The sequence below is a fragment of the Triticum aestivum genome, chromosome 2A (genome assembly GCF_018294505.1).
Source record: "Triticum aestivum cultivar Chinese Spring chromosome 2A, IWGSC CS RefSeq v2.1, whole genome shotgun sequence".
Classification (NCBI taxonomy): domain Eukaryota; kingdom Viridiplantae; phylum Streptophyta; class Magnoliopsida; order Poales; family Poaceae; genus Triticum; species Triticum aestivum.
In genome coordinates, this window is record NC_057797.1 from 28,698,986 (window position 1) to 28,712,456 (window position 13,471).

At 44.4% G+C, this 13,471-nt stretch overlaps 1 protein-coding gene across 1 annotated transcript; it reads left to right on the top strand.

Moving 5' to 3' along the window:
• Positions 1-2,105: 2,105 nt before the first annotated feature.
• On the top strand, positions 2,106-3,904 carry LOC123184453 (cystathionine gamma-synthase 1, chloroplastic). Its single transcript, XM_044596563.1, has 5 exons — positions 2,106-2,747; positions 2,836-3,039; positions 3,125-3,211; positions 3,336-3,658; positions 3,781-3,904. Exons 1-5 carry the CDS (start codon positions 2,106-2,108, stop codon positions 3,902-3,904), a joined length of 1,380 nt encoding a protein of 459 aa, XP_044452498.1.
• Positions 3,905-13,471: the final 9,567 nt, after the last annotated feature.

Consider the following 13,471-nt stretch of genomic DNA (forward strand, 5'->3'; position numbering starts at 1 on the left):
TAAGTCAAAACGAATCGTTATTTTCATATTTTACACAAAAGTCCCTATCTTTTCTTGAAATCAACCCGCCGTCTGGATTTAAGTCACACCCGAATCGTTTTACATTTTTCGAAAAAAACCCTGATGTTTTAAGTAATTCATCCGCGGATCATATTTAAGTCAAACAAATGCTTTTTAAAATCATCCATATCTTTTAAACCGTAATTCCGATTTGAACATGTTATATATGAAATTTGATTAGAAAAATATGTAGAATATGAATATGGGATTATTTTTACCTGTTAAGTATTTTAAAATATTATTTTGGAATATATTTGAGTCAAACCAAATGATTTTCTAAATTATCTGTATCTTTTAAACCGTAACTTTGATTTTAACATATTATATATATGAAATTTTATTAGAAAAATGTGTGGAATCTAAATATGATGTTAATTTTACCTGTTAAATATTTTTAAAATATTGTTATGGAAGAAAACTTATAATTTATAGTGCAAGATCCGTTTTTTCATACCGGCGGCGATCCGGATTGCAAATAAACACCCCACTATAAGCATATAGGGAAAGGAAAACATCGATAACTACACATGCATACCTCTGAAAAATGTCGCAGAGAAAAACAACAAATTTCTCATCACGAGAGTGAGTGAGAGAGAGAGAGAGAGAGGAGAGAGAGGGAGAGAGAGACGTCTTAGGATTAACCATATTGAACGCACGTTTCTTGTTGTTTTGTGTGAACACCGAGGCCATCGCCGGCGAGGGTGAGAAGAAGGATAAGCGGCAACACAAATATGATGCCTCGCAAAAATAAAGGAGATGGACCTATTGTGGTCTTGAGTGATGGTTGTTAAGTTAAGAGCATGTGTTATGTTTTCTCTCCCGTTGCAACGCACGAGCTCTTTTGCTAGTAAAGGTAAACTTACATAAATATCTCATGGTATATTGCTTTAGGCCATGATAAGTACCAATGTGATGCTACAACACGGTGGAGGTGGGTGACGACACAGTGCCGATTGAGCTTGTGGGAGGGGGGTGGGGGGGAGAGGCCAAAGATGGCGATCATATTGATTGATTCATGGGTGTTGTTGAATAATATCCAAGGTCGAACAAGCCTTGAAGAAGTGAAGCTAATCGAGATAGTGGTTACTTACCCGTTCGTGAAGAGCCATGGCTGGGCACAGTCGTCAAAGTTTTTTGGAACGAGCAATGATAGCTCAAACTTCTGGCTTGCTTTTCGAGAAATTGTGTAGAGTTCCAAGGTCATTAATGGACATAGGAAAGATCCATTATTTCCTGTTGATTTTTCATTCTTTTCTTATAAGACTTTGTCAAAACTGTTCGTGGTTTCTCTCGTGGAAATCGACAGGAGCGCCTTTTAATTTGCTCTACAAGAAAATAATATTGTGTGCACGGTTACCTTGCACGAATACCAGTTGAGTCTGAATGCCTAGTTTTTCATTTCATCCGACCCATTCTATGGCAAAACACGGACAGATATTGAACCGCCTTCAAAACCGTTTCAACACCAGTGGTTGCATGCCTAGGTTTCCGTTTGATGCTACCAGACTGGTTTTGTTTGTTCCCTCAAATCTAGCGAGGTATCCGCCAAACCCAAATTTGTTTAATGAGGTCTTCTCCAGCGCGTAGCATCGATCACAGCACGGCTTTGTAGATGTAAACACGCAGGTTTGACGTATGACTTCGCTTAGATTCGTGGTGGCCCAGGTCAGTATTTCTTAATCCCACTGGCACGCTGCAGTTAAGTAATCGCATGCCTTATTTAGTAGATTAATCATGCATCCACTGGTACATCTTAATTACCACGCGGCTTAATTACACGCTTGCGAGAGTGGGCATGGATGCCACATGTGGCATGTGCTAGTGGGACGATATTATATGTTGGCAGACACGTAGATATGGATGGACGCGCACAGAGCCAGACTGATCGATCGGCAGTATATATTACCACCATCGTATACACAGATAGCAAGAACACAAACGAGCAGCTAGCTCTGCCTAACTTGTTCATTGATCCTATCTGAGCTTGGCTAATCTCTTCGATTCCACCTGTTTTCACTCCTCTCCCTCGACCCCACAAATTACTAATGGCGCGGTCGTCTTCTCCTCTCGTCAACAAGGCTTCGCCCACCGAGCAGCGCCGCCTGCTCCGTGCTCGTCGTTCTTCAAAGCGCGTCACCGCTTTGAGCCCGGAAGCGCTCCTTGATGCCACCTTCCCAGTGTTGCAGCAGGATGACGCCGGTGTCGTCGCTGCCGCCACGGCTCCGAAGCGAGATGCTACTGTCTCAGACGAGACGCTGGCGGTTCACGCCGGGGAGAAGATGGGGAAGAACGGCGCCATGGACACAGACTCGATCGTAACACCTATCGTGAGCGGCACGACACACTGGTTCAAGAGCTCGGACGACCTCATCGCGTTCAGGGAAGGCCGGCGCCACAGCTTCGAGTACGGCCGCTATGGCAACCCCACTGTGAAGGTCCCGGAGGACAAGATCAGCGCGCTGGAGAGGGCCGAGTCGACGCTTGTCACGTCCTCAGGCATGAACGCCATCGTCGCCACACTGCTCGCCCTCGTACCGCCCGGCGCCGGCCACGTGGTGACCACGACCGAGTGCTACAGCGAGGCACGCACCTTCATCCGCGACAAGCTCTCCAAGATGGGCATCAAGGTGACATTCGTCGAGCTGAACGACATGGAGACACTCAAGGCCGTTCTTGACCAGAGCGACGTACGTTAATTTAGCAACTTGTAATTTGCTCAATTTATCAACAAGTTATGTCGGCTGTTTCTGATCGAGATGATTGGCTTTGATGCAGGTGACACTCTTCTATACCGACTGTCCGACGAACCCCCATCTCAAGTGCATCGACATTAAGCTCGTCGCCGATCTGTGCCACCGGAGAGGGGCTCTGGTGTGCATTGACAGCACACTCGCCTCGCCCATCAACCAGAAGCCACTCACCCTCGGGGCTGACATCGTCGTGCACTCCGCCACAAAGTACATCGCAGGACATCATGACGTGAGTAAACATCTTTGCTCTCAGATAATTGCACCACCATTTTGCTACTTAATTTCCAAGATCTCATCGTGCCATTCCATTTCAGGTCATCGCAGGATGCATCAGTGGCTCTGAGGCGCTCATCTCCAGAATACGCGCGTGGCATCACGACCTTGGTGGCGCCATTAGTCCGGTATGTAGTATCTATCATGTAGTACTACATGTTAATTAACACTCATTATTATTCAAGGAAAACTAGATGTTAACATTTGAGTTAATTGAAACTAACCACTTACACTGCAACCTAATTACTACAGGACGCAGCCTACATGACCATACGTGGCCTCAAGACAATGGCACTACGCGTGGAGACACAAAACCAAACTTCATTGCGCATGGTGCGCCTGCTCGAGAACCATCCCAAGATCGAGCGAGTGTACTACCCTGGGCTCCTAAGCAGCCCGTGGCACGACATTGCCAATAGCCAGATGACTGGTTTCGGTGGAGTCATCAGCTTCGAGGTAGCCTCGGACCTGCATGGCGTCATGAGGTTTGTCGATGCCCTGGAGATACCCTTCATCGCGACGTCCCTCGGCGGGTGCGAGAGCCTCGTGCAGCATCCGGCAGTCATGTCCTTCTGGTACGTCACTTTTTTGGATCAATTTACATTTGCAACTTAATACAAACTTACAAGAAGATGCATGCAACATGTATGGTGGAATTTTTTTTGACTTATATTGCATGAATTTTTGTTTTCATCAGGGGTCAGAGTGATGACGAAAAGGCCAAGAATGGGATCAAGGACAACTTGGTGCGGTTCAGCTTCGGGATTGAGAAGTTTGAGGATCTTAGGGATGACATTATCCAAGCCTTGGAGAAGATTTAGGACACTTCCTGAGCAGCAATAGTGTAACAAGGATTTTGACCAAATTAGCGACGTAGAAACCCTTTTGTACATCTGGTAGGTAGTCAATTTGCGCTAAACTTCAACGGAGATGTAATTGGTAGGATGCTTTTATTTCTTGAAGGAAGAAGCTCAAATTTGCTTCAGGACCAGAACCATATGTACCTGGAAGGAGATGAAATATAGAAGACACGTTACATTCTATATCACTAGTACAGTCATGGGATAACTAACATACGAGTCAAAAACCTAGTTCCCCACAGTTTTCCTAACTGCTTGTGCATATTGGTCAGTTAGCTCAAGTCAGCACAAGACGATAGGAAAACCATCATTGAAGAGGACCATCACAGGAAGATCACCGAAGAGGCCCATCAAAGGCAGTTCTACATATATAAGCCACCCGCGGGTGGTGATGTGTTTTATCATAGATGATTTTACATATTTTCATAGGGATATATGCTACACTACTGTAAATTAAAAAATCGCGCCTAAGCCTATAATTGTTTCACTAACAGATATGTACCTGCTTTGGTATTGGATTAAGCCTAGTCATAAGGATAGAGCTCTGAGGTGGATTTCTTTTCTTCCTCCCTAGTTGGATCATCTTTATTTGCGTATAGCCTTTCGTTTGTAATCTTGTAATATATTTTTCTTAATAAAGGGAGAAGGTGTATGGGGCTTTTCCCTTACGGTATATATAGTAAAAAATACCTCCAGTTAATTAGTCAAAAACTTGTCGGTTTGAAATAATGTGGCTTTTCAAATGAGTAAAATGAAAAATATAGTTATCCTAGTAAAATGTTTGCCTTAAGAAGGTACTCCCTCCGTTTCTTTTTACTCCGCATATAAGATTTGGACAAAGTCAAACTACACAAAGTTTGACCAAATTTATATAAAAAAATGAACATCTACAATATTAAAACTATATAGTATGAAAATACATTTTGTGGTGCATCTGATAACATTGATTTCATATTGTCAATGTTTATATTTTTTAATATAAAGTTAGTCAAACTTTACAAAACTTGACTTTGACCGAACCTTATATGCAGACTAAAAAGAAACGGAGGGAGTATTGACAAAAGCACTAAGCAACAGTCAATATGATGACATCACATGTGGCAATTAATCACAATAACAATATTTTTTTCTTAACATAGGCCATCATAGCTACTATTATTAATTTCATAGAATAGTTATCAGCAACAATTGTTTGTAGAATGAAGCAATTGCTCTGGTGTATAACTGATGCAAGACTTTTATGTGTGGCTAACAAAAATCATTTAGACTGGATTATTGAAGATTCAATCATAACCACACAATCAGGGTATATAATGATCCAGCATAGAAATAATTTGACCTATGTGCATTAACTTCTTGTTGTTATTTCTATTATTGTGAGGATTATTGTTGTTGTTGTTGTTGTTGTTGTTGTTGTTGTTGTTGTTGCGAGGATCATCATCATCATCATTATTAGTATGCAATGAAATTAATAGATAATCACGTGAGCCTGCTCATTAGTTAGATTCCTAGCGGAGCAGCATCAAACATTGAGTCACTGTTGAACAACTGCAAAGGATATAGTCCCTCCAGATGGGATTCTTAATCGACTCATGCTCCCTTAATATTTTTTGTATTTTATTGGTGCGATCAATAAATCCTTGAAGATCGAAGCATTCTCATATTTCTAATGGGGTTAAGCGCTAATTATCCACTGCTCGCGGTTGCATGCTGGAGTACCCGTTCATCCATGTTCAACAAAAAATGATCTAATTTCAGATGGACCGTCCGCACACAAGCAATGAATGGATGTTCAACAATTGCAAATGATATGTGAGACTAGTGCACTATTTCGAAGGTTCCAAGCCAGTAACCGGGGTGCATGTGAAATGGTGTGGTGATCATTATATAGACCTTGACGAGCAGACATTATTTCCCCAATATGTTTAAATCATATGGTCAAATCATTATCTATAATGGCCGAATAAAGTCCAAGCTATCATTTTCAACCAAACGCATCCATAGTTATAGAATCCCGCACTTACACATGTTATAGTGATTACCACATAAAGATCTAGTGATTCATCCCTCTTGATTGAGAATGCTCCCGAGGGTCACTGTAGTTCTAGAACTAACTATCCATGGCATCCTTTTTCGCCACCGACCATCGATGCTCTAACTGCCGGACCAAGTCACCCACCACCTCTTTAAAGAATGTTTCTATATTTTTCTTTTCAGGGGTAACACAAGGGTGTTGTGCTAGTGACAAATAAATGTGTGGCTCGTCACTTGTTGATTAACAAACTATTTTAATCTAGGCCCCTGTATTTCGGTAGGGCCAAATGCTACTTATGAGCAAACTAAGAACGGTGGGTGCACTTATATAAAGCAGAAGTCTTCTAATGATGGACTTGGAGTCATCCAATCCAGCACGGGCCAATCGATCTCACTGGCCACTTGCAGGCTGCACTAGTGCACCAGCTTGACCAGCTTGAAGTAGTGGAAGTCTTCCAATGTGAGTAGCGCGTGAGCATGCACATGGAAGCCTAGTGCTGAAAGGGGTTCGCATATATGTTGCACATGCAAGTCTACTGTTCAGTGGAGCTTCGCTTTGACGTCGAGGTCTTCTAGACGTGTGTGGCTGGCATCCATGAAGAACTTAAGAAGGTGACATATTAGCATACTCGATGGTGAAAGAAGGTGACGTCAAAACTTGTAGTGCCATACCTGCGACCTGCGTCAGACGTTTCAGTCGCCGTGACGTCGTCCTTAACAGTGAACCCAATCCGGTGACTCCTTTTGTTGTAGGCACACTGGCCGCCAAGATCATCAAGACAGGAGAAATTTTCAGTACAAAGTCTTCTGGTGAAACTAGAGACGGTCATCGACTAATGCTATATCTACGAAAAATTTCTTACAGACTAGTTTTACAAGACAAGTGCGGTCATTTTGGCTCACGGGGAAAATCACGATCAGGTTAGTTGGGAAGAGAACACATAATATCGCACATCCAATCCGTAATACTGCTCCCATAAATTAAGCATTTTCGGGGATCATCTGCGCTGCAGTGAGGCAATGGTGCTATCAAAGTAGCAAAAAATGACCCACCACACGCGTGTTTCCAGATGCCGTTCCCACCGGTGAAGCCACTATACCAGGAGATGAAGAACACACCCCACGCCGCACAACTTCCCAATACCGCCAACAGATCGGCAAGCACACCACCGGACCGCCATAATTGTCACCTATGTAATATACGCTTAGCTCTTGATGTCTAGCCAAGCATTGGTGTTTGCATATTACTTGTCGATAATTTGAAAAATATTCAACATAGACTGTTACACACACATCATGACAGGGTGAACTAGCTAATTAAATTATAATGGAGACGCAACTTGATTAACCCAGTAGCAGACAACAGTCATATTTTTCTGGTAGACATATGCATCATGGATGTTTGAACACTATTACCATCTTGAGACGTTGAATCGGTAAATCCGACTGCATAAATTTTTGGAAAAAACTTTTTAAAGTCGTGCGGCATGACTCCACCTTGGGGTGGTTAAGCCTCAAGGTTCATGCATGTGCATACATGCTTGTTTCTGGCGTGTTACCAAGTTTGATGCATGGGTGACTCTTGGACCCTATCAAAGAACGTATTAGTGATTAAATTAGTTAACGTGTACGGACTGCACAAATCTAATACTCTCAATTTGCTAAACTTGTACTGTTGGCTTGACTATGCAGCGACCAATTGTTCTGGCCGGCTGGCGGCTAGGTGGTTACATTCCCTGCACCATAAAGTGTCAACAAACGTAAAAGACATCAACTGTAGGTAAAATAATCCAAATGGCTAATACAATAGTTGGTTAGTAAGAATTATTGGGTGGCCCTCACAGATCTAATAACTAAAGCCTAGTGTGTACAATGAAAACATACACATGGACCGTAGCTCAAATGATATTCAAACTTTGAGAGTTCGCTACCTGCTTTGACATTTCATATGTGATGCACCTCTTTTTGTATCGTATGCACTAGTAGGTACTACCGTACTAGGTAGTTCATTGGATTGGGTTAATATTTGATGCCATCTGCTCCTATTATCAATATTTTATTTTACTTAACAAGTGATAGGAAACGATGGACCTTTCCTCGCAGCTCCATGGTAGAGGATATTCCAAACCCAGACCAGAATAACAAGACAATAGATGAATAAGGTACAACTATCATCAAACGCGTGAGATTCCTGGTCCGGAGAAAATTATCAAGTGTCGCGGCATGGTGAAATTCTCAAAGCACGGGAAACATATTCTTTTGAGGATGAAATCGAAGCTTCTGGTCAGGGTGTGCGGGGGGGGGGGGGGGCAGAATTACATCAATCCATCCAAGATAGGTTTACCTGTTATTTCCTTGCGGCTGGAGGCAGATAGATCCCTAGATAACTAAGGGCATCTACAACCACGACACCAAATCCGGGCTCTCAAATGCCCACGGACGTGTCCATGGGTGATGATCGGTCACACCTCAAAATATATCCGCTGCATCCAGGTACCTAAAAGTTGATACGTCAAATCCATACAAACCATGCATAATAAAAAAGCCTATGTACTGCGTAGATATCCTATCCACCCTAGACTACTCATTGTTTGAGATGTCCACGGTCATCGTGCTGGGGTCCGGGTAGATAGGCGCATCCGTCAACTCTGGCTCATCGTCAGACTCACTAGAGGCAAAGATTCCGCCGATCTCCGCCCTCTGCTGGCGGAGGAACCGACGGTTGGCCTCCACTGCGCCTCCAACTGGATGGACTCCAGGATGAAGGTCTGCTCCACCGCCTCCTCCTCTTGGGCGACTTTGAACCCCGCCATGGTGAAGCCCGCAGCCAGCTCCGCCTCCTCCTGTGGATCCGCCCCCACCATGGGCTGGGGGTCCTGCTCCCCCTCTTGAGGTATTTCGAGGTGAAAACTTGACATTTTGATTAATTAAAGAGAATTGGGCATTTCTCGGTTAAATGCAAAAGGTTGGGTTTAACCGATACAACTGGCCGACATGGTACACATCGGAATATCACACACACTGTCGAGGAGAGAAGCACACCGAGGTAGCACACAAGCAACATCGTCATTACTCCTCCTCGAGCAAAAGAAGGATCTTGGTATGAAAAATGATGCCTAGAATTTTGAAGATTGATTATCCTTGATCTATTAGTTGTTATGAAACTGTGCTAAGTTCTAAGTTTTGTAATGGTTGCAGAGAAGTAGAGCAATTAAGTAAAGTACGTGTCGGTTTTACGGACTTTGTCAAAACAGCTAGCGGTTTCCCTAATGCAAATCAACGGCAGGGCCCCTTGTTTCAGAAAAAAATAATCAATATTGTATGCAAGGGTATACCTCCCATCCCACTAATTTCTGATGAAACTTCATCAAGCTTTCCGTTTGATGCGACCCGTTCTACCGTGTAGAATCTGTTGGACTAGTTTTCGTTTCTTATGGCAAATCTAGTGAGCTCAAACAGCCCCAACTTTCTTTAGTGAGCTCCTGTCGATAGATACAAACACGCAGTTCTTTGCTTGGATTCATCCTGCCCAACAAGTCATTTCTTAATCCCCATGGCACGTTGAAGTTAACTAGTCACATGCCTTATCGGTACAAAATGTATTACTAGCTACACGCTTGCGAGGCTGAGCATGGATGACACATGTGGCATGTGGTAGTGGGACAATTTTATGTGTAGGCAGTCAATTTTATATGGCTGGACGCGCAAGAGAGCCAGACTGATCGGCCTGTATATATTCACACCATCGTATACAGATAGGAAGAACACGAGTATTTAATAAAAAACTACCACATTTCACGGAAACGTGACAGAAAACTATCACTTTACGATTTTGTACGGAAAACTACCACTTTTGTCTTAATCAGTGGCAAAAAACTACTAAGTCTCCAAACCGGTCGCTTCACCCGCGCTAAACACCAAACTAACCAGCCGGTCTCACGTTTCAGGCGCCACGGTGGCCAACCGATGCCCGCCGCACGTTAACGGCGCGTCCGCGGTCGGAAACGGTGCTGTCAGAGGATCAACATCAAATGGCTGGTCCCACGTTTTGGCGCATTGAACGCAAACCGACAACCGCCGTTTCCGACCGCAGACGCACCGTTAACACGCGGCGGGCGTCGGTTGGCCACCGTGGCACCTGAAACGTGGGACCGGCTGGTCAGTTTGGTGCTTAGCGCGGGCGAAGCGACCGGTTTCGAGACTTGGTAGTTTTTTGCCACAGATTAGGACAAAAATGGTAGTTTTCCGCACAAAATCGTAAAGTGGTAGTTTTCTGTCACGTTTCCGTGAAATGTGGTAGTTTTTGGTTAAATGCTCGGAAGAACACAAACAAGCAGCTAGCTCTGCCTAACTTGTTCATTGATCTGATCTGAGCTTGGCTAATCTCTTCGATTCCATCTGTTTTCACCACTCTTCCTCGACCCCACAAATCACTAATGGCGCGGTCGTCGTCTCCTCTCGTCAACAAGGCTTCGTCCACCGAGCAGCGCCGCCTGCTCCGCCCTCGCCGTTCATCGAAGCGCGTCACCGCTTTGAGCCCGGAGGCCCTCCTTGATGCCACCCTCCCTTGCGTCGAGCACCTTGTGCCGGTCCTGCAGCAGGACAACACCAGCGTCGTCGCTGCCACCACGGCGCCGAAGCGAGGTGCTATTCTCTCCAACGAGACCATGGCCGTCCACGCCGGGGAGAAGATGGGTGGCATGGCGGGCACGGACTCGATCGCGACGCCGATCGTGAGCGGCACAACGCACTGGTTCAAGAGCTCGGAGGACCTGATCGCGTTCAAGGAAGGCCGGCGCCACAGCTTCGAGTACGGCCGCTATGTAAACGTACATTAGGGGGAACACATAGGGTTTGCAAATGTGTTATGATGAAGGATGGAGGGGATGCAGGAGCTACAGACATCAAATCCCACTAGTCTAGAGATATATAGCATATGTTAGTATAAGAACCTTTGGATCTTAGAGATATATGGTTGATTTTACCTTTATAATCTCCAATTGCACATGTCTCAGACTACACCGCTTGCAAGCATCCCTCCCCGTGGATTAATAGTGAACACACACTCCCATTTACCAGTGGCTACCAACTTGTCTGGCCTCTCCTCCTCTAGTGGTTGTAAGTGCACCACTCCAAAGGACATGTGTGAGATCTGCCTGGGCACTTGAGGTCTTACCAAACATTGAGAACTGGCAGGCTTTTCTTCCACTACTAGTAGTCACAGATATTAGACCATCACATATGACTCCATAGTATGCCCCCGTCCCTCTCAATAAGATTCCACAATATTAGACCATCATATTGTAGTTTGTTTTATAGCTAGGAGCCAATGCAGAGACAACACGAAGACTTCTAGGAAGACAAAAGAGTTGCCAAATAAGTGGACTCTACATGCATTCCGAGAAGGAGACCGACCTCCAATGGCTGGTCGCCTTCTCGAATCTCGACGAATGCGTGTCTCATTGGTTCTTCATTCCAATAAGGAGGCCGACCTACAAGTTTTGTGATCCTGATGCCATTCAAAACACGGATCAAAGGGGTAATCCTTCGATAATCAAGTTAAAGACATTTCCCTACTCTTCATTATTCTATAAAAAAGCCAATTTTATTGACTCATAATGTCACATCATGACGAGACAAGTGATGAGTTCACACCCGTCCTGTGCATGAGTAAAAAGCACACAACCAATATAACCCCTCCAGAAGTGAAAAAAAAAACTCCAGCAAAAACAAAGTGTACAAGACCAAGACAAGGCCCCTGCTATGGTTACCATAGAAAATATTGTTTGAAACATTAGCAATTATCTGATTAATTTAATCGATAAATAAAACATGCAACAACAGTAGCAGTATCAATCTCATATTGATATCTAAACATGTGAGCATGTACTAAGTATAGAGCATGAACATCTATGAGAACAACAAGTATGCCTAGCACATGAACTAGCAAACGATGAATGACATATCATAACCTCCAATCGGAAAGGTCAAAGCCGACGTGACAGCAACATTACTTTCATCCTTCTTCTAGGCGTCATCAATCGTGGTGATGTCGAGGATGTCAAGGACGTAGTTGGAGTAGAGGACAAAGACGAATAATAGCGAGCAGTCACGTCGAAACGCTCCCAAAACACCTAATTGCGCTTCTCTTGGTGCAAGATCGCAAAAGGCGGGATACTGTAGGCATGCACTCCAGTATAGCCATGCACGCAGTCGACAGGATAGGACCGCCAGAAGCAACAACAACGATAGGAACAATAGTTGGTTGTGCATGAGGAGGCAGAGCAGATGCGTTCTGATCAGGTGACCATTAGGGTTGCCAACACCTTCAATATATAGTGGCTCGGATAGGGAGGTGTGAGGTGAGGCCTATGACCGAGTCAATAATATCTCATGATCGACAGTTCAGATATGGCTGTTACATAATTAATTATCTATTTCTAACCGGTAAAAATAAAGTGCACACATGACATAGGTGTGAGATTTGCTTGGTTCGTTCACGAAACACGACTGATGCGAGGCAAGGTGGACGACAGAGAAGGAGCGCGCATCTACCACTCTTCTTCTCAATCTCCAATAGCATGTGAAAAAAAAACCTTATATGTTGGTCTCAACTCTCCTCCAAATCCACGTGGTACTAAACTTCCCATCATGTCATGAAACTCCACATGGTCCTATGAGATTTACATGAATTCTTGTTTATATGGGCTTAATGCTCATCTTTAATTCAACAAATATCAGAGGTGAGGCTGATGCCCATCATGAGCCCCTCCTTTCCATACCCTAGTCGTCAGCAAGACTCCTATACGATGCCGCCTTGGTCCACCTCATCTCTTCTGTCCAGCGGTTCGTCGGCGGCCAGAGGAGTGGGGACTCAAGACCCGTTCTCTCATTTTTTTTTCTTAGTTCTTGTTTGCCTTAGATTTTCGTAGTCGAGTCAATAAGACTCCTCTATGCCACTGCCTCGGCTCACCTCCTCTCTCCTGTCCAGCGGTTTGGCGGCGGCCCGAGGAGTGGGGACTCACGAGTTTTTCTTAGTTCTTGTTCCAGGTTTTCATAGAGGAGTCAACAAGTCTCATCTACAATGCTACCTCAGTCTACCTCCTCTCCATCGTCCAATGGTTCATTCGACTAGAGGAGTGGGGACTCAAGACCCATCCTTTTTGTTTTTCTTAGTTCTTGTTTGCCTTAGATTTTCGTAGACGAGTCAATAAGACTCCTCTATGCCGCCACCTCGGTCCATCTCCTCTCTCCTGTCTAGCGATTCAGCGGCGGCCCAAGGAGTGGGGACTCATGAGCTTTTCTTAGTTCTTGTTCCAGGTTTTCATAGAGGAGTCAACAAGACTATTCTACAATGCTGTCTATGTCCACCTCCTCTCCACTGTCCATCCAATGGTTCATTCAACCATAGGAGTGGGGACTCAAGACCCGTCCCTCTTGTTTTTCTTAGTTTTTGTTTTCCTTATATGTTTGTTTCCACAGCGGTATCGATGA